Genomic DNA, 21,548 nt, shown 5'->3' with positions numbered 1-21,548 from the left:
TTGACAGTATTATATCCAATATTGCAAAGATAAATGTGGCACACCTGTTCACTACTGCAAATGCATTGATAGCGTTACTACCCCACACATTCTATTTTTACATTCTGGAGGGAGAAGTCAGATGCTACTAAGTTTCCTAAAGCATAGTTTTCACTAAAGAACTGTTATATACCAGGCCAACCCCTCGATCCTGGATAATTGTGTTTCCAAAGACATTCCTTCTAGAAGATGCTTCAGTGTCTATGTGGAAAAGGGACTAAGTAATAACCTACCATTTGTCTACTTATTATGGTCTGGTTTTGACATGTTATTTTTTTATGAAATGATATGGTATGTGTAAAGCTCTTAGATCAGTAGCTGTTTTTAGCACACAGTCCTATATAAATGCTTGTTGACATTCTAATGCCTGATAAGTTGGCAGAGAGCCAATTTGTACAAGTCCTTCTATATTTCAAAAGACAATCTTCAGAAATGCAGCTAGGCACTGAAGCATGTTATTCACAAAGCCCTGTGAGGATGCTTCGACCCACTCAGTGGCAAAACTATGAGCAAGTAGCAATGCCTCCACTGACTCTTGTGACAAACTGAGGCACCTGGTGAAGCGTGGCCACAGACACGGAAGGGATCTTAAATGTGCATGTGTCACACGTACTGCTGGCAAACTGATTCTTCTGAAACCATTCTGCTAAAGATGTGGCCTTAAGTATGAAGTGCTACGAAATGGCTGGGATGTTGAAAGGTGAGAAGGGGATGTTTTAAAAAGGAATTCTAGGCCAAGAGGCTCAACGGGAAGAATCCCAGCATGAGACCCTGAGTTCAAACCTAAGTACTGTCCCCCCAAATGAATTATTTATTCTTTTCCCACCTCCATAAACACTGTATTTATGAAAATTCTCGACATATCCAATGAAGGACCTAGGTAGAGGAAATATATACTGTACAGTATTAACTATTCTGTCATTTGAATTCTCATCAGCTCAGCAATTTGTGGCTTTGGAAGGTCTAAAATGCAGTCCCTTCCACACCAAAGTTAACGTTTACTTCTACAGTGACAACACTGCCTAGGTCTGCCTCAAAGACAAGCTGACCTCCAACTCTAACTCTTGCATCTTCTTTAGGAATGGAATATGCAACCTTTAGTTTCTCATCCACAGATAGAGCCATTAACTCTCCTCTTCACGGCACACAGTGAAGAGAAACTAAACAGAAAGTGTGATGATATACTACATACAGATATTGTCATTACATGTAACAACCTACTTGTGAATCCCAAATTTCTGTTTCTAAAACTTGCTATAATTTCATTTAGATTTATATAGCATTTTTACCTTTCTTCCTCTAATAATCTTTCATTGCCTTCTAGTCATTAGTAGTTTACAATTTGGATACCTGCCTTCCAGAAATACTCCGCTAATAACACAAGTGAAAAAAAATCAAGCTTATATTTCTATGAATGCTACTTGGTCTCAGAAAAGGGTATTTTCGGACTCCACATTTTGCATGTCCAGTATGAAGGCAACTTATAACAGAAGCAACTTCTCTGGCAGGGTGTGTTATTCAGTACTATGCAGGCACAAATCACTGTGGTCCATGGTAGAGGTTCAATAAATAAAGCTGACTGAAAGAGCCAATCAATAATTGCAGTCTAGGGTCAGGAGCACTGTGGGCCCTAGTAACAGGGGGTTTTCATCTTGCTGTTTGTGATTTTGTTCCCAAGACCAGTGTTGCAATTAATTCACCAAAACATTGTGCTTCACAAATGTATATAGACAACAAGTTCAAGTGTTCTTCAATCTTGTCACTGCCCAAGTCATTTCAAATATAGTAGCAGTCATTTTCTTCCTTAGCTATGTCCTGTTTATGCTTTTAGCATTACTAATTATTACTACACATTACTGTAACTACTATGCACAGCTTTACGAAATGTAATAGTACAAACATCCTATTCACACTAATGAGTTAGCTACACTGCCAATGAGGGGGGAAAAGTCACTATTTACTGCAAAAATGCTGGCATTGATAAAGGTAAACACCTAAATTTCCCCACAGATTTTGGAAGTTCTTACCTAAATGTAAATTTGAATATTCTAGCATGTGCAATCATGGTATCATTTAAAAGTGAAAAACTAATGTTTAATCAACTAAAAGTGTAAATATAACAATATTCTATGTTTCAGCCTTAGTTACCCTGAACCATTAGACGTGTCTATAGACACTGGAAGTTACATTGTAAACATATTCAATGAAGAAATTTTAAAAATCAGCATTGCATGGGGACTGGCCATCTCTTATTGTTCTGTGTGCTTAACCTTCTCTAAATTTGGGAGCATTTTTGCATCAAAAAAGGACCACAGCAATTGCAGAAACACAAGAAACAGACTAAGGTTTACACCGGGGTCAATACTAATACTAAAATGCTTGAAGCAACTTGTACGAAGAACATGACTGGGAATGATTTAGAAACCTTTGTGGTATTTTCCCATGAATTCACCTAAATAAGGAACTCTACAGCATCCAAAATAACAAGTCAAAGTTACTCTTCTAACTCCTTGCTCCAAAGTGTTGCTTCCTGTCAGCAGACACCCATCTCCTGTCATAGGAGAGGAGCCCCGACTGCAGATCCTGCTTCAAATTAGATGACATCTTAACAGGCCAGGAGGTCTCACACTAAAATGTGATGCAAGGAAAAAGAGTTGAAGGGGTCATGGAAACTCCAGCATGCCTATAAAAATCACTGCTACTACAGAAGCAACCATTCTAAATGATGAAAACACACAACACTAACTCTTCTAATCTGTGGATCCTATTGACCAGGCAAGGTAATTCTTGCTAGTTCATTCCCAAGAGATGTAATTCCAAAAGACTTTTAGCCAAAAATAAAAATCACACTTTATAATACATAGAGACACAGGGACCAAAACTTTGTCCATAAGATACCACGAGGTGCTAACAACACTTGTGCAACTTTAGAAAGCAAAGCAAAACAAAAATAACATGCATAAAGCCAAATTCCAGTTTGTTCTTTGTAGAAAAACAAACTTGAGTGATTGGCATATCGTATACACGGAGAAGCTATATATCCCTCAATTCATAAATCAGAAATGGGTCATCTGGAAAGGCTGTTGTAATGTGGGAGGGCCCTACATAATAAAGGTCATTATAACTCCTGACTGGAGCTCTGCGATCTAATACCCTCCGGTGCATCTATGATATGCCCATGCATTACAGTTCTTGTTGACAGTCTGTTGCCTTGGAAATATTTCATTATTTCAGTTTTTCCATTTGTAGACCCTTGGCCTTGTGATATGAAGGCCATCCTATTTCATATTTTCGATTATCATTTAGGCAATCTTGTGGAGCTATTTATATATATATATATATATATATATATATATATAAGCAAGTGTTAGACAACACCTATCATCATTTATCACCATTGAAGCTTACACTGTACTCTACCACCATCTTTACTTTCTAAACCAAAGCACCATGGTGCTCCTGGAATACACTTTGCAAACCAGCATGAGCCTATCACATGCTCGACACTTCTCTTTAATTTTCTTGGTTATACATCCACATCATGGAACAACTCTGTGGAAGTGCTATATAATTTGCAGCCCGTTGGAGTTTAAAGAAAAATCAAGCAAGTTTATAAACACCAGGTTTCAGACTTGCTCTTCCAGGCTCTGAAGAAATAGTTCCTTATGTATGACTCAAAGAAATTGAAGGAGTACTAAAATTACAACCAAAGACATTGTCAAGAAGTTGTTTCTCTGCTTGGTAAACATACTGTAATGAGAAGATTTTTGTGCCATATTATCATGGGCAGCCCAGACACTTCATAAACCAACAGAATAGTACAAAGGATGGATTTATCTCAGTTCTGATGATGAGTGTGTTTGATACACAATAATTAGAGAGGTGTCCATAAACACCTTTGTGAAATCAATGATTTGGAAGGCATTGTTTGAAATGGAAGGATACAGGTTAGGACACATCCACAGAAAAATCATCATCCACAAACACTTGTTTCACTGTAGCTGTAGAGAATGAACATGACTGACCAGCAAACTACAGGCACCAAGAGCAACAAAGGCGGAATGACTACTCAGTCCAAGCAAGTAACTGAAGAAGGGAAAAACCAACCTTCCTGAACACTGCATCTGATTTCCCATATCCCATTTCTCATTACAAAACCAAATCAACTTACTTGTGTAATGTTTACACTTAAAGTGTTAAGAGCCTTTAAAACCCTGGTAACAAAGTGAACCCTTGGGGCATCACACAACTGTTTGGATAATGGGCCAAGTTTGTGGTTATTGCTGTTGAAACACTGTATAACTTTCTTTCCTCTCCTCTACCATGCTCTTTCCCTCCTCGACACCATTATTGCTCCTTCTTCTCACTTTAGGTTAAAGTTTCTCAAATCCAACCTTTAAAATGACAGCATCCAAGCTGAACAAGAAGATGCTATTAAAGGGCATTAAATTAAATACAGTATATCCTCCTACAACTTCAATCAGAATTTCAGACCAAGTGTTATTTAGTTCAGCTCTCAAGTGGAGCAGAATAACAAATCGCACACTTTGATTTACCTTCTACGAATGCCAAATGGAGACAGGTGATAAAGAACGCGCTCATGCACAGGCTATGAAGTTTCCTCTAGAAATTAATTCTATCTTCAAGATTCCTATCTCAGAGAAATTCCCAAAATGGCACACAAATAGGCCTCTGCTAGAGAGATTACTAAGGCCATCCCAGCAAATACATTTACTACTAGCAGCACTGGGAAAGAAGGAAGAAAGAAATGTCGAAAGGGATGCAAGTATGGAGGGAGGGAGAGGGAAGAAGGGAGGAATGAAAGGAGGAAGGGAAAAGACAGAAGGGGAGGAAGGTATCAACTATAGATTTCTGATTTCAAAAGTATTAATCACCATATTAAATAAAATTGTTGGGGGGAGGAGACTTCCACAAGGCTCTAACCAATAAATGTTTCTACCTAGAAGAATAAAATATTTAATGAGTGAATTCTTCCGGAAACACTAACACCTAAGAAGTAAATGTTCATACGTTGCTCTCTTGAGATATCAGAAGTAACAGTAGGTGGGCATAGCATTTAACATCTTTAACAACTGGTAGGTGTGTGACTGATTTTCTGTTATACGAATTTTACAGGCTGTACCTCTCTCGTCTGGATGCATGTTATACCCGAAAATAAAAGTGGCCGTGTAATAATTAAATCTTGCAAATGAGCACTTCCCTGGACTTTCAAGCTTAGGAGCTTGCTAGGAAAGTAAACTACTCGGGGGTGGGTTGGGGGGGGGGGAGGTGTGTGAATCTCGGGCCGCATTTGTTCTCCTCGTGGATCAGTGGGTAACATTTCATACTTCCTACTGAGCCTTCCCTTCTCACACACAGCAGATATTCACTTTGCTCAAACCGAGATGCTGTACGCAGTTAATGTCATTAACGCTGTCAATTCATTGCAAATAGGATTCCACACAAAGTAGGCTGGGTGGACTTGGGGGGGGGGGGGGCGCCCGTCGGGGGCCGGGGCCGGGGCCGGGGCAGGTTGCTCGGCCTGGCTGCAGGCTAACAATGCCCTTCTTGTGGGACAGTCAGGCGGGGTTTTGCACCCAAACTCCTTTTCCCCTTGGCTCCACTACTTTCGCTAACTTCCCGCCGCCGCCGCCGTGCAGGGCTGAGCCCCGCCTCGCCGGGACCTGCGGTTCTCCCCGGGAACTTTTGCACACACCGATCCCCCCGCCACCCCCCGCTCCCCCCTCCCCGCCCCGCCGCCCCCACCGTGGCTAGCGGGGCGTGGATGCCGCGGCCGCGTTCGGGACCTCGCCGCGCGCGGTGGCTGAGGTGGAGGTGCGGGGCTTCCGCTTTCTTTCGCGGGCTTGTGGTGGGAGGGGGCGGTGGCGGCGGGGAGCCGGGCGAGTGGCCGGTGCGGAGGGCGCAGCCCGGGCCGGGAGGGCGGGCGGACGGGGAGGCGGCGCACCCGGCTCCCCCCGCGCCCGGCCTAGCAGCGCGGCGCGGCGCGGAGCCGTGAGGAGAGGAGCGGCCCCTCCGCGCCGCCTCCCCGGGCCTGGCGCGAGCTCGGCGCGCCCGCCCGCCCGCCCCCCCCCACCCCGGCCTCCCTCCCCTCCCCCCTCCCGCCCGCCCTCCCCCTCCCCAGCCGCCTCCCCTTCCTAGAGAGCGGCTGCCAGGGGACCTGCGGCGGCGGCCCCGGGGATCCCGGCCCCCGCCCTCCCCGCGCGGCCGCGCCGGCGCTCGCTCGCGCGCTCTCGCTCGCTCTCCCTCTCTCTTTTTTGTTTGTTTTTCCTCTTGCCTTCCTCTCTCTCTCTCTCTCTCTTCTTTCCTCTCTCTGTTAGGTCGCTCGCTCTCGCTCGCTCGCTCTCTCAGCGAGTCACACTCCGTGCGCCCAGCCGCCGCGGAGGTGCGCCCGCCCCGGGAGCCCCGCGCCGCCGCCGCCGCCGCCGCCGGCCCCGCGCGCGGAGGGAGCCGCGGGCGAGCGCCCCGCCGCAGCCCCGGGCCGGGTCCCCCCCGGGCTCGCGGCCCACGAGGCGGGCTGCGCGGCGGGGCCCGCGGCGGCGGCGGCGGCGGCGGCTGTGGCGGCGGCGCGGGGGGCGGCGGCCCCGGCGGCGGCGACGGCGGCGCAATAAACAGAAAAGTGTTACCGTTCTCGCCTGGAAGGATCCTGCTGAAAGCTGGGCTTGGTGGGCGCCATCTTCCTGCTATTTTTTTTTCCTCTCCCTCTTACTTTTTGCCTCTCTCCCCCCTCCCGGGCTGGGGGGGGCGTGGGGAGGGCGGGGGTGTGCGTGTGCGTGGGGTGGCGGGAGTGAGTGCGGGTGTGCGCGGCGCTCGGCGGCTGCCCGGCGGGCGGCGGCGGCCGTGGCCGTGGCCGTGGCGGCGGCGGCGGCGGCGGCCGTGCTGCCGGAGCCCGGGAGGCTACGGGAAAGTAGCGGGGCCGGAGCCTCGCGGGCGGCCGGCCGTCCCCTCGCGCCCCCGGCGCTCGCCGCCGCCGGTCGCCGCCTCCCCCGCCGTCCGCGCCTTCTCCTCCCCCTGCCGGCCCGGCGCCGCCGTCCATGCGCCGCAGAGCGCCCGCGGCCCGGGCCGCTCGGGCTCCCGAGACATGCCGGGCGCGGAGGCCGGCGGCCGGCGGCGGGGGCGGCGGCGGCGGCGGCGGCGGCGGGGGAGGCGGCCGCGCGGTCCCGCGGGCGAGGGCTCGGCCCGGCTCCTCCGCCGGCCCCGACCTCGCGCCCGAGCGCGCCGCGCCCCCCCCCCCGCGTCCCCCGCGCCGGCCCGGCGGCAGGTGGGGCGCAGCCCTCCCAGCGGCGGCGGCGGGGGGGGGCGGCGGGGCCTAGGCCGGGGGGCGCGCGGAGGGGGCTCCCCGCTTGACCGCGGGGAAAGTATTTCTGGGCATTTTCCAGCCGCCTTGCTCCCGGGCGCGCTCCCACGCGCAGACACACACACACCCCCTCCCCCCCCGCGCGTCCCCCTCCGACAGACACACTCCCCTCCCCCTCCCTCCCGTCCCCCCTCCGACGCCCCCCCCCTCCCCATTGAGGGACTGGGAAGCTCGGCTGCCGGCGCAACACCGCCACTCAGTTGCAGTTTCAAACACTTCCCTTCTCTGGAGGAAAGAGAGCGAGAGCGAGCGAGCGAGCGAGGCACTGGGAGGCCACGGGAGCGAGCTGCGGCGGGCCGGCGCCCCCGACGCGCCGGGGGGGCGCGCGCGGGCCCCGGGGGTCCGCGGGCCTGCGGCCGGGCGGGCGCAGCTGCAGCCCGGGCACCGGGTGACTCCGGCGCCCCCAGCCCTGTCCCACCCCCCCGAGCCCCCCGCGCACACCCCGGAGTTCCCCGGCGAGCCGCCACGTGTTGATGGTAATGCCTCTCCTGACTCCTGACTCGGGCCTGGCACCTGCTCCCCGATGGCCGCCCCCCGGGAATCCAGCCCGAGCCCCCTCCCCGTTTCCTAGCTCAGCCAGGCCCAAAGGGGCCCCTTAGTGCCAAGCCAGCCCTGGGGTCCTGTTACCTGCCGAGACCCCAGGCACACCGTCTTCTCCGTCTAGCCACTCTGTAGCATGAGGGCAGCTTTTTTTTTTTTTTTTCGCCGACTTGGGTCAGCCATGTGTCAACCAGGCAAGCAGGATGGACTCTGCTTTTCCACGGAGAGTAAATGAAAGAGCCTGATGGAAAACATCAGTCTGGCGTGAGGTTTCACAGTTTGCTTTTTACTTTAGGGGGTTAGAGATACCAGAGAAGGGGTCCCCTGGAGTCCTACCCTGCCTGGAAAGCCAAGGCTGAGACTTGGAAAGCTCCACCAAACGCCCAAGTGTTTTACCTACCAAAAGTGTTTGTTCTGCATGATGGTGTTTGAGTTCTCTTTGGAGTACACTCTACAGGTACGAGAAGATGAGAATGACTGAGAGATGAGCCGACGTTAGAGAGCGATGCTTACTCCTGGGGAGTGGAGAGGGGAAGTTGCCAGTTGGCATTCTGGCTCCAGAATGCCAGCTTAGAGTATTTGTGCCAAAGGTGACAACTGAGAGAAGCTTGTGTTCTCTAAACAGAGAGGCCATCTGCCTAAAAGAAACCCCACCCATCTCACCCCAGCACAAGACTCCCCAAAAGGACATATGTAACATGATGTGCCCCCCCCCCCCGCGTTTACACATCTATGCAGGTCTCAGGATAGAAACTGAGTCTGCCTCTCAGAGTCACTGAAGCCTGAAGGCATACATCCTCAGAAAGTGCCACAGAAAGGAGACTCTTAGTCTTACCTCAAACACCTGCCACTGGATTCCCCCCCACACTCACTCTTCAGCCCCCAAATTTAACTGCAATGAAGGGCAGTAACAGGTGTCATCACATCTGAGTAAGCAAACCAGAGGACTACACTGTTTTACACAGCTATTGTCTGTCTTCCCTTCTGTCAATAGAAGACAGCATAAAATCCAGGGAGGTAATAAGACCTCCCAAAGGCTAAAGTTTAGAGCTGGTTGTTTTTAAAGCCTCCTTCTTTAAGATTGCGGTAGGATCAGAGAGGATTGACAAGTCACCCAAATTGGAAGAGGAGAGTGGAAAGCACCATGCCATTGCAGAACAGTGTTGGGGTGACCATGACTACCCCTGGATGATCCTGACTTAGAGGAAGAATGGACCCCAAGATTATTTTTCCCCTAAAAGACAACACTAACACTCAGAGCAAAACTAAGTTCTGGAAATCCGTGACAGCTCTCATGCCCAATTTATACCTGTTTATACCTTATAGGTCAGCTTAAGGCCCCCAGAGGTCCCTGGAATCCTCCAAAGGCCATCTGACATTTCTGACCCTTCACACCTAACTACACAGACCACAGTGTGGATGCTATTGCCTGCACTTCCTAAAGTGACTGCCAGATTCTATTGTCATTTAAATGTTTTGTGAATCACACACACACCTGAACCAAGACAAGAATAAAAACCTCTTTTCTAGTCCTTTATGTTTGTAAGATTCCCAGATATTTTGTAGTAAAGGTTCTTGTAATCACTAAAGTAAAAATTTCAATAATTCCAAAATCTTTGAGAAGGAATAGCTCCTTTTGGAGCCAAAGTCTCCTTTTTGAACTCCCGACAAAAAGCAGAGCATATAATGAAGTCTTCTATAGAATACTTGCAGTCTTGAGCATGAACTTGGAAAACACTCAATGTGTTATGCAAAATCTGTGCTGGTCACTGGGCCATTGGTTAGAAGGCATAAAATATGGCAATGATAGATTAGCCTAACCTTTTCGGCTTAAATACTGTTGGATTAAATCAAAGCTTCTCAAATCAATGAAGTTTCGAACACAAGGTAAAAACAGGAATTATTTGAATTTTGCACTATTTTAAGTTAAATGACATTGGCAGATCTCCCCGCTGTTTAATCGTGTGCAATCTGGGAAACACAAATATTTAATTTCACACTTTTGATGTGCTTCCCCCCCCCCCCCGCTTCAATCTACCATAAAACTGAGCCCTACATCTGGGAGTTTGCCCTTCTTACTACATTGTTGGTTTTTCTCAGCGAATTTTGGTGGATTGCATTTTCAATAAAATCTTGAAACACTTAAAGTTGTCCTTAAGGAAAAACTTTAGGGTTCCCGGGCTGTCGTCCTGGCAAATATCTTTTTTTTTCCCCCTTCCTAATTGAATCATAGAACGTTCTATTTCGGTGACTTACCCGTTTTAAAAATCTACAAATCTATTTAGTAAAAACTGTAAAGAAATACTTTTGTGGAAACTTCCCTCTGTCCACCTAGCCTAAGTTTGTACCCTGGGATCCCTGACTAGCACCTCTGCTTCTTAGCCATTTGCATTAGAATCGTCTTAGCTGACTCCGTGCGAGTGCCGCGGAGACTCGGGTTTCGTGTCGTCTTTCCCTGTGGTAACAGGTGACATGCTAACAGTGTTGCACGGAATTCCACGACTCGGGCTACACGTGAAGACCGTTTCGAGCCTGTCTGGGAAGAAGTGACCCGTGCGCCTCGGGCGACCACTGGCCCCTCGCGGGCGGTCAGCCGGGGCTGCGCGGAGCCCCGGGCGCTGAGACGGTGACTGCTGGTGAGGGGGGGACGGGGATCCCAAACTTTGCCCGAGCACCGTGTGCGGAGCTGCTCTCCGACTTGGCGGCAACTCCGCCGCTCCTCCCGGGAGGAGACCCCCGGCGTGGGGCCAGGCGTCGGGCGAAGGCTGCGCGCCCCTCGCCGGAGCCCCGGGGCGCTCGCTGGTCCGGGCGGAGCGCAGCCCCCCGCCGCCCCCTCTCCCGAGCGAGGGGCGCGCGAAGTGAGCCCCGGTGCTGGGCACGGGCTGGAGGACCCAGAACCAGAGCAAAGTGAGTTCCCACCCCCCCCCACCCACCCCCCAGCCCCGGGACGCGGGGCTCGCTCCCAGCTCCGGCGGGACTACTCACCGCTGCTGGTAGGAGGTGATGCCCTGGACGTTCTGCGGGGTGCCGTTGGCCCCGGCGCCGGCCCTCCCCATGCCCGCGCCGGCCGGCACCCCCGCGGCCGCCCCGCCGGCCGCCGCGGCCGTCACCTGCACGCTGAAATCCGGAAAGATGCGGATCATCGCGGCGGCCGGGGCCCCCGGGCGCGGCGGCTCTGGGCTCGGGCTGGCGGGGGCTCGGGCTCGGGCTCCGGCGGCGGCGGCGGCGGCAGCAGCAGCGCGAGCGGCGGCGGCGGCAGCAGCGGAGCCAGGCGGCAGCCCGCAATCCCATTAGTGAGCCGCGGCCACAGCGCGCGGCGAGGGGCGCTTTGATGTGCGCGCCGCGGGCTGGGGGGGGGGGCCGGGCGCGCGGAGGAGGCGGCGCGGGGTGGGGGTGGTGGGGGGGGGCGAAGGACTTGCAAACAGCACAACGTGTCAGGGTGGGGCCTTTTTCCCTTTTGGGGGGGGGGCAGCGGGGCTCCCCCCTCTTGGCAGGACGTTGCTCTCACTGGCTGCTCCGGCGGCGCCGCGCGAGCCCCGCGGAGGGAAGGAGGGGAGGGGGCGGCGGAGGAAGGATGCGCCCGCCCGCCCGGAGGCTCGGCGAGCACTTGGCCGGGGCTCGGGAATGACGGGCAGTGGAGGGGGGCATTTGCTTCCCGCCCCTCCGCGCGCGCACACACACACGCACACGCACACACACGCACACACCCGCGCGCACACACACACAGCGCACTTCCGACCCAAAGCGCCGGGCCGGGGCGCGCTTTCTCTCGAGCAATCGCCCGCATCCCGGCGGGCTGGCAGCGACCTGGCCCGGCGCCCGCGGGGGCGGGGGGGGGGGGTGCGAGCGGGGCGCCCCGCCTCCGCGCCCGGCCGGGACCCCTCGGGGGCCCTGAGTCCCCCGCGCCGCGCGCCTCGCCGGCCTCGCCCGCCGCAACTTGCACTCGTGGAGAACTTGCGAGTTCGCGGGCCGCGGGGCCGGGCGCGGCGGCGGCGGCGGCGGGGACCCGGGGCGCCGCTTCGGTACAATGGAGAGTTGGCTCCCCCGGAAGAAAGGGCTCGGCTGCTCCCCGCGCGCCCGCCGCCGGGCCGGGCCAACTTGGGCGGTGGAGCCGGTGGGTCTTGCGGGGAAGATCGGGGTGTGCCCCGATGCCCCACTCCTCTGCCCCCCGTGGAAAGGGGGTCCACTGGCGGGCACGATCGAGCGGACGCTGCGAATTCCTACCAGCAGGGAAACAAAAAGAGGAAACACGTGCATTTATTTGCCGGGCTGGGGTCCCCGGGACTTCTGCCCAGCGCCCCTCGGTCTGCCCTCGGGGGCGCGGGGGTGGGGGGGGGAGCGGGAACCGGGAAGGAGACTCGCAGAGCTGGGGGGTGCGATGGCGGGACTGGAGGGGACCCCCTGCCCCTGCCAGGACGCCCCGATGGCCCCACTTTCTCCTCTCCCTTCCGCTGGAGAGCCGCAGCCGAGTTGCGCGCTGCGGGGCGCAGTCTCGGAGGCCCGCCGCCCGCCCGTGGGGCGCATGCACAGGGCGCCCCGCCTCGCTGCTCACGGTCTCCCCCGCGGCGCCCTGTCCGGTGCCCTCGCCGCGCGCCCAGGCCCGGGCGCCCACCGCAGCCTGGGGGGCTAAGGTCGCCTCGCCCTCCCCACGAGCCCCAAGTTGGGCTCGGCGAGCACCGCTGCGCCCCCCCCCCCAGGCCTGCGCCCCCCAGCGCCGCGCTCGGCGAGGCACCTGCCGAGCCCCGCGGGCCGGAGGCCGGGGCGCACGGGGCACAAGTTGCCCGAGCGGCGGAGCCTGGCGGGGGGACCCTCGCCGCCCCCCCCCCCCCCCGAGCCCGAGGCTCAGCGCCCGGCTCGCCGCGGACCCCGGCGATCCTTCCCACCCCACGGCTCTGGAGAGGAGCCGAGCCGCACAAAGGCGAGTCCGCGCGGCCCGGCCCACGTCGGGGCCCGCCCAGCCCGGCGGAGTTTCCCCGGAGCCGCGGGGCGACGGCGGGCGCGGGGCAGGGGGGGGGGGGCGGGGGGGGAAGGGGCTCGCGCTGGCCGGGCCCACGGCGCAGCTGCGTTTCCATTTTCCTCTCAAAGAAAATGCTTGGGACGGCAGATAATGCCGGGAGATAGGGACGCCCGGCCCCGGCCCCCACGTGTTGCACGGCCCAGGAATCGTAATGAGCATCTGCGGCGTGCGGGGACCCCACGCGCCCGCCGGAGACCTCGCAGGGGCCCGAGGCCCCTCTCCCCGCCACGCCTGCGCCCACCCACTGCAATCGGACGCCGGGCTCTCGGGGCGCGGGGTGGGGCGCGCCTGGGGAAAGCTCCCCCCCCCCCCAGGCAGCAGCAAAGTGGGACCCCATTCCACGCCAGGCCACTGAGGCCACCCCCACCCCCACCCCAGGATGGGAAGGGCTCTCCACGGCACGCGGGCCCTGCGGCCTTTCTTCCTCCCACGGGGAGTTCAGGCCCATTTTCCAGACAGCAGGGAGGGCTGGAGGGGGCGGCAAGTTCCCCCCTTTGGCGCGGGTCAAGGCGGGCAGGAGGGGAGGCCGAAAGAAGCTCAGTGAATGGCTGGGTGAGGCTAGCACATCGAATTCCATAGCACAGCGGTTGTCTGCACGACAGCCTGGCTGTGGCAATGTGTGTGAAGGCTGCCACTCGTGCCTGCGCCCACCAGGGAGGGGGCCCCTGTCCGGGGTTGGGGGGGGGCTGCTGGCTCCACGTGCCCGGCCAGGCCCTGCCACAACCCCAGCCAGGTCCATCAGCCTGACCCAGCTCTAAGCTCTCCAGGCAGAGAAAATGTTCTTTGGCCCAAAGAACAGGTTTTTGGTTGTTGTTGTTGTTGTTTCAGTACTTTCCTTTGAATACCGTTCTATACAATCAACAATGTATTTATAAGCAAAGAATACTCACTTGTTTTTCATACAAATCTTACAACTTAGACAAAGCCAGCAGTTACATCTTGTTCCCTACTGAGATTTCCAAAACGGTAGTTGGTCTGCACACGTGGCTTCCCTTCCCACTCCGCCCCCCCCCCCTCTCCTTTTTTGAGGATACATTTCTCTTACAGGGCTGCAGAACACAATTGCCCCAATAGAAATGATATGTGAGATCTGTTGTTACATACTTAAAACTACAAACGAGGAAGCTTCTTCCATTAGATGTGATATCATGGAAATCATGAAATGAGCACATTCCAGACCAAAGTTCCAAGCTTCCAATTATTCACATTTAAGAGAATATGATTCCTGCCCTGAAGAAACTTTTCTCTTTCAAAACAGAAATACTCAAAATACTCAAAGAAGGCTTGCAGAATGGGTTCCCTTCGAAGACACATGGTAAGCCTGTTCCAGTAGTTTATCCTAACATGAATAGCTTTAGAAGGTTGGTCTGCATTCACGAAAGGCAAACTCCTTCTTGAGTCTGCCCGTTTTCATGTTCATTAAGGACCTTCAGCAAACTATAAGTTTATTCTCTCATTAGTAATTCAGATTCACAGCTCTGCTCCTTCAGTGAAAAACCTTTACATGCTGGCAGCTGTTTTGAAATATTTTGAAAGTTGCTTTGGCATTCACCCAATCAGAAGGACTCCAGTTAGCACTAAGCTATATGCTTCCACCTTTTTTTAGCTATCTCCACCCAAATCTACATAGGAGTGGGTGCAGAGATATAGAAGAGGGTTGTGTGATGTTTAACCCTGAGTGCATACAGATGACAGATACTCAGCTATTACAATTGCATATTTGCATCTTCATCTTTGTTGTCAAAAGCCTCCTGTGTCTTTTGCTCATAGGATAAAGTATCCACTCTCTGGGAATTTATTTCCATTTGTTTAAATGGTTCAATTTCGATTTTCATTCTTTGCTGTCAGATGCTGCTCATGACAGGTGGAAAAAGGAAGGCTACGAAGCTTGATTGTATCTAATTTTTGCCAGATATTTCCAAGGAAAATAAGATAGTATGCAGAGATCAGGATAAGATAAAGCAAAGCAGAAAAAATAGGATCAAAACCTATGTGCAATGAATAAAGGTGAGAAATGATTTACTCTGAAGTGCTGGATGTTTTTATTGAAGCGATTTTGCTGCGCTCAGAGATTTTTTTTTTCCTCCAAAGAAACTCATATCAGACAACAATCCACCAGAGTTCATTGTAGAAAGAGCCATAGCTAATACTTTCATCTCACCATACCACATAAGGTAGATTTTACATTCTGTTAGAAGGGTTAAATATTTGATTTAATTTTCCATCATCACTCCTCAATCCAAATTGAATTCAAGCTGTTATTGCTAAATTTTCCATGCTATTAACATGTTCTCTAGTCCATTCAAAAGCAAAACAGTAATAGGAGGGGAAGGGGAAAATAACATAAACTTAGCAATATGGTTTTTCTTTATATTCTAGAAAGCAACCTAAGGAATTAAGAGAGGATTTCTAATAAATCATTATATACATATATATGTCCATATATAATATATAAGAAGGGTTGAGGATATTTTCGTCTTCTAGTACATATGTTAGACACTGAACTATCTCAAGCTATTATGTTAAACTATTTCTCAGAAGACCTTATAAATTTATAGCTAGAAAAAGAAGAGGTTTGGTTGAAGAAAAGAAAATCCTTTAGCAATGTTTTTATACTCAGCAGCAAGCAGTAGAGGAGGAGAAACTGCTCAGAAAAATGAGTGTGACTGAGGAAAAAATCCCACAAATCTGCATATTCTGGATAAAATACTGTGGCTCACATTATTCCAAAGCAACATGCAAACCAATAACATCCAACTAGAGATAAACTTTTTCTTAAATATAAAATAACTGAATGCTCTCAACATATTAGAAGAATTTGTTTCTAAGCAATAATCTTTCCCTTTTGTTTAATTTGCATGATAGTGCATTTGATTTGGTAGATGAAATAGTACTAATTTTCAGGGAAATGATCTTAAATCTATTTCTGATTAGAAAGGAGTCCCATTTGCTGGCTTGAGTTTTGCTGCTTCTGTTATATCAGCATAACCCAAATCTGCCTGGAGGCCCTGCAAACTGAGTTGGTCCTAGCACTTCAGATCCCACAACTGTTTTGTTTCTCCCTGGATAAATATACTCAGGTGACTCTTTCTTTTCTTACAGATTGTAAAAGTATTAATTCAATGCCTGATTGATTGAAGGAGTAGCTAATTGCTTTGGACTGAAAGATTTTTTTTCCCCCCAAAATGAAAACAGCCATACTAGATGAGTTTTTACATGAATTTTTCATTTTCAGATGGATAGGATATTGTATAAACCTAATCACACAGCAAATCAAACAAATGGTTTTATTAAGCTCCATGCTGAGTCAACCATTCTGTTTTTATTAAACCGTTATGTCCCCTCACTTACACTGATGGTTCTCAGGCTCCAATGTACATTAGAATTACAAGAAGGGCTTATTAAAATACACATTCCTGGGCCTTTCCCTCTATGGGATTTTATTCTGTAAGTTCTAGCTGAGATAGGGCCAATAATTTACATTTCTAACAAATTCCCAGCATATACTGATAGTTTGTCCAAGCACCTTGTTTCAGAACCACTGACCTAGAGAGTTTATTACTCAAGAGCCTGACTTTGTTATCCACTGACTCTGTGGTTAAGGACAAGTTTAAGGTTTTTTTTATTTTTTATTTTTGGCTTTACTTCAGCAACTCGTTATTAGTTCAGTGCTGCAAAAGTGAATTTGTACTGTATCATAGCTATTTAGACACAACTCCACCCTTTAGAGAGCCAAGAATGTGTCCACAGAGGTAGATCTGTACAGAAAGAAGTTTCAGGAAAACACACTAAGGGCAACACCGGTTTTACATAAAAATACACACATGTCCTGGGAGGTAGGGCCAGCAGCTGGAGTGAAGCTGATGAGAAGAGGAGGAAAGAATGTTCAAGAGCAGAGGGTGAGAATGGGCTCCGAGTTGAACACAGGGGTCCACTTACAAGCTAAGTGACTCCAAACATTTGGGTTCCCCAAGTCTTGGTTCCTTTATTTGTGAAACGAGTTGAGTTGAGGATTGTTGTCTGTGAAGTACTTCCCACCAGACCATGTTAGTCACTCAGAGAAAGGTGCTCTCTCCCATGGCAATGATATCTAAGTTCTCTCTCATGTGAGTTCTCTCCCATAAAAGTGGAAAATGTCTTCCTAATTACTCAATTTGTGAAATAGTTACGTGACCTCTTTGCGAATGTTGGCATATCTAAACAGTTGTTTATTCTAAGCTCTGACAGTGTCAAAGTCAAAGTCAAGAAAGACACCAGACAAGAGCACCACAAGTGATTCCTGAAGTCAAGAGCACTCTCTTCCAGAACCTTGAAGTGCTCTCTGTGCAAAGGACAGGAAACACTGGGCTTGCTCCTCTGTAGGACCTCTACAGGCTAAAAGAAAGTGACTTCACAAAGCACAACTCAGATGGCTCTGACAAGAAACAAGAATGACTGAAGTTCATTCCAAATCTTTTGAACCAATTAGAATAAGGAAAACTCTGATCTTTCATTACGAGTAACACTTAGTTCAATTATTCACTAAGATTTTTCTCCAAGTCTCTTCAACTTTTAAACATTTAATTTTATAATTTGGAGTATTTATATCATATTTAACAACATTCACTATATTTAAAATTAAGCCACATGTGTAAGAATTTGCTTATTTAAAAATTACAATGATAGGCAGGTACCGGTGGCTCCTATCTGTAATCCTAGCTATTCGGGAGGCTGAGATCTGAGGATCCCAGTTTGAAGCTCTCCTAGACAGATTGATCCATGCGACCTTTATCTTCAATTAACTACCAAAAAGACAGAAGTGGAGCTGTGTTTGAAATGGTAGAGCACCGGTCATGTGAGCAAAAGCTGAGAAAGGGCCCAGGCCCAGGACACAGTTCCAGCAAACATCACACACACACACACACACACACACACACACACACACAATTATAAACCCATTCTATAAAATAACACTTTAATAAAACTTACTTTCATACAAAACCAAAAAGAGTGATATTGTTTTATAGTTTTAGTTCTTTTAGATGTCTAGTTCAGTAGAAGACAGATTCCTGTATCTCTTCCCTGCTTAATGTGCTATAAAATGTTGTTTAGGTATTATGTGAAGAAACTCCAGTCTTGAACAGTTATATCATTAGAAGAGAGCTAGGTTAATTTTTTGTTGAGAGGTGAAATCGTGCAGTCTTTATTCAAAGGCAGCTGTCTGCATGGCACTCCTGTCTCAAAGACAGCAGCCAGCAAATGCGCTGAACACTGTTAGAATCAGAGTCATTAAGATCGGAGAGGAAGAAACAAAAACAATACCACCAAACCACTTAGCTCCAATGAGGAGCTGACGTGGGACACCATGGTGACAGGATAGCAGCCAGGAGACAGGAGACATGAACATGGAGAAACGTGGCAGGCATCCTAGGTTCAATTTTAATAGCTTTTTCAGTAAGTGGTTATTCTTTGCTAACAAGGAACAGGGTTCCTTCCCTTTATCGCCCTCTTTCTCTTTCCTTTCTTCCTGCTTCTCTTCCTCTCTTCCTCTGCCTCCTGTTGCTCCTCTTCTTCTCCTCTTCCTTCCTTTCTCGGTCCTCTCCCTCTCTCCCTCCCTTCACCCTTCTCTTCCTTAAGACAGGGGGTTTCATTACGTTGCCCAAGCTAGCCTTAAACTTACGGGGTATCCCAGACTGTTTTCAAACTCCAGTCCCCCTGTCTCCATCTCCTGAGTTTGTATTGAGATTATAGGTACTTACCAACATGCCCAGCTCAAAGAGAATAGGAATCATATTAAGAAACTTTTCAAACCAACACCAGTGGTTCACGCCTGTAACCCTAGCTACTCAGGAGGTTGAGATCTGAGGATCCTGATTCATAGCCAGCCAGAGCATGAGTCCATGAGACTCTTCTCTCCAATTAACCACTGGTAAACCAGAAATGACAGTGTGGCTCAAAGTGGTAGAGCACCAGTTCTGAGCAAAGGACCTCAGGGACAGTTCCCGGGCCCTGAGTTCAAGCCCCACAAACAACAAAAACTTTTCCTACTATTGCCATTAAAGCTTATTGTTCTGTAGATATTTTTCAGCTATGCATGGTTTTGTACACTTAAATATTGATCATTTTTAAGATTGTTACTAACTGGGTATGCAAATCTTATAATTACTAACACAGTACATTGCAAAATATTTTTTAAGTCACATTTTCAAATACCACTATCAGTCTGATCACTAAAGTCTTTAGCATTGGGAAGCTGTCAAGCTCACAATGGTGGATACAAATTTCCTAAAATACTAATTTTCACTTGAAAGATTAAGTATTATCATTAGCAAATACCACTAGCTGTATTACCTTTGAAGTAAAGGATACATTTTATTCATTTCCAAGCAATTTGGAATTGGATATGTTGGGTGCACAAGCTGTAATTCCAGCACCAGTTGAAGTCGAGTCAAACTTATAATTTTAGAAGAATAATGTTGAGTCATGCCATCCTTGTCATGAGCAAAACACCCCAGTGCTGTTCTCAAAGTGCAGTGCGATCTTTCTGTCATGGCCTTCATGGCAGAGAAAACACAACTAATTTCCTACCTGTTTATCACTATTCTTAAACAAAAGGATTTAAAAGCCTTGTGTACATGGAAAACAAAATTCAGTTATTATGTAATGAATCTTCCTTCTCTTTGTTTTTTTTTTTAAGCTAATTTTTATTTGGCTTTTTTTTTTAAGTACCCTGGACAGCTGCTCAAGAGCCCCACCAAATGAAAGAGTAGCTCAACTTCTTGCAGTTACATCAGTACTTGTTCTTAGTGATTTTGAAGCAACGAAATATCTCAAAGAGGTGCTAAGTCACTGAGGACTTAACCATGTAATATGCAAGTTTATGTGATCTTGTTTAGGACTTATACTTTTGATGAAAATTCTACAAGTCATTTCTTGGCAGCTTATTTCTAAAGGCAGCTTTTCAAGGCTGTGTCTCAGAGGAGTTGAGAAAGGTTATGTGTGAGAGGAATGTCATCTATGCTCCTTTACACAGAGCTGAGAAACTGACACAACTCTTCTACTTCTTATTTGACTGAGAATCATCCCTGCTGAAAGGTAATTAATATGGCCACCGCCAATAATACTATAATCTGGAGGAGAATTCATTGAGAACAATGATTTATGAGAGAAAACATCTAAACTAAGCACAAATTTAAAAGTTTTGCCAACATTTTTTGTTTTGTTTGAAGAGTGATTCAAAGTATTCTTACTTGGAAATTTCCATGTTGCCAAATAGCTTGGCTTATTATGATTTCTTCACTTCCGAGTTGTTAACAAAAATTAATATTCAGTAGTATAGAAGAAAAATATTCAATATATCAATTCACCTTAGCTTTGTACCACAGAAATATAAATTAGCAGCAGTTAATAATTGCTTATAAAAAAAACTTACCTCTCTCTTACACAAATATTTGAAAGTAGATAGCATAAGACAGTCCTCTATTGAAGAACCTGGGCTCTTCCTGTCTTGTTTCTCTATGTTGGTAGTATTGAAAAATGAGGCAGGTATGATGTCTCATTCCTGAAATACAGCTAGTAGGGAGGTGTAGATCAAGAGGACTGTGATTTGAGGCCATTAATGGCAAAAAAAAATTAGCAAGAACCTATCTCAACTGACAACGCAGATGTAGTGGAACGTGGTGGTCCTTCCAGCTCCATAGAGAGGGTGGGTCCTACAATGTTCCCAGGCAACACTACAAGGCACTACCCCCAAAATACCTAAAGCAAAGAAAGCCTGCTATCATGATATCATCAGAGAGAAAAACCATTGAAACAGTATTTACAGTCCAAGATAATTACATATCACCTACAGATTATAATTCATGGGATTAGGGAAAGATGTCTTTTCTCCTTTAAAATGTTTTCCCTCAAGTCTTACTTGGTAAAACTTAGTCACCTAGCCACAAATGATTGAAGATATGCTGGGATAGGAAGACTTTATCATAAAGAGTTGTGTGCCAAATAAAAAATTCAAGAGTGCTGGTATTACAAAAGATGTTGCTGTTCAAAAGGAAAAGGAAATGTACTCATTACCTGACTTATATCATTGTAACCCCTCTTTACATCAGTTTTATAATATTTTTTAAGAAAAGAAGTTGTTGGTTGCATTAAAAAATCCACTTGAAAAATAAGAGAAAAATGCATTTAATCCCAAACTGAAATATGGGAAATAACCCTTCTTGACAGTAGTGATGATAAACTTTAACTGTATTTACTTGAAATCTAATATTAACCAAATTGAGAGGTAGTCACCTGTGAAGCCCATAAAGATTCACTTCTGATTCACAGGGAAGCCAAGGTAAAAAGATTTAGGAAGAAAATATCTTCCTTTTGCTACAAAAAAGAATATAACAAATATCTATGAATTCTAGTATAATATGAAATTCTGTGTTTTCAGGTATAATTTTCATTGGATTTATGACATGGAATTTAAGCCTAGACAAAGGTACAAATATTATTTGCTCAGTGGTAATGTGCTCTTCTAGGGGGTTAGTATACAGTGGATTGTCTCCATTCCATGCCTATCTATACCTTGTAGGCTCAACCAAGGGCAGCCAC

General features: G+C 48.9%; 2 protein-coding genes across 7 annotated transcripts in view; both read right to left on the bottom strand.

Moving 5' to 3' along the window:
* Npas3 (neuronal PAS domain protein 3) overlaps positions 1–11,097 on the bottom strand; it is an 839,406-nt gene extending 828,309 nt beyond the window's left edge. For all 6 annotated transcript variants that reach the window (XM_048361745.1, XM_048361746.1, XM_048361747.1 and 3 more), the window contains exon 1: positions 10,940–11,097. In XM_048361745.1, the coding sequence (XP_048217702.1) occupies positions 10,940–11,097 (158 nt within the window). The remainder of the gene's footprint in view (positions 1–10,939) is intronic.
* Positions 11,098–11,458: 361 nt separating this feature from the next.
* On the bottom strand, positions 11,459–13,710 carry LOC125363622 (collagen alpha-1(I) chain-like). The gene is made up of 3 exons (XM_048362908.1): positions 12,206–13,710; positions 11,687–12,174; positions 11,459–11,571 (listed from the first exon to the last, which is right to left on the bottom strand). Exons 1-3 carry the CDS (start codon positions 13,708–13,710, stop codon positions 11,459–11,461), a joined length of 2,106 nt encoding a protein of 701 aa, XP_048218865.1.
* Positions 13,711–21,548: the final 7,838 nt, after the last annotated feature.

Source organism: Perognathus longimembris, chromosome 14 (assembly GCF_023159225.1).
Source record: "Perognathus longimembris pacificus isolate PPM17 chromosome 14, ASM2315922v1, whole genome shotgun sequence".
Lineage (NCBI taxonomy): Eukaryota > Metazoa > Chordata > Mammalia > Rodentia > Heteromyidae > Perognathus > Perognathus longimembris.
Note: the sequence above shows the minus strand (reverse complement) of the source record. Positions and strands in the feature narration are given on the sequence as shown.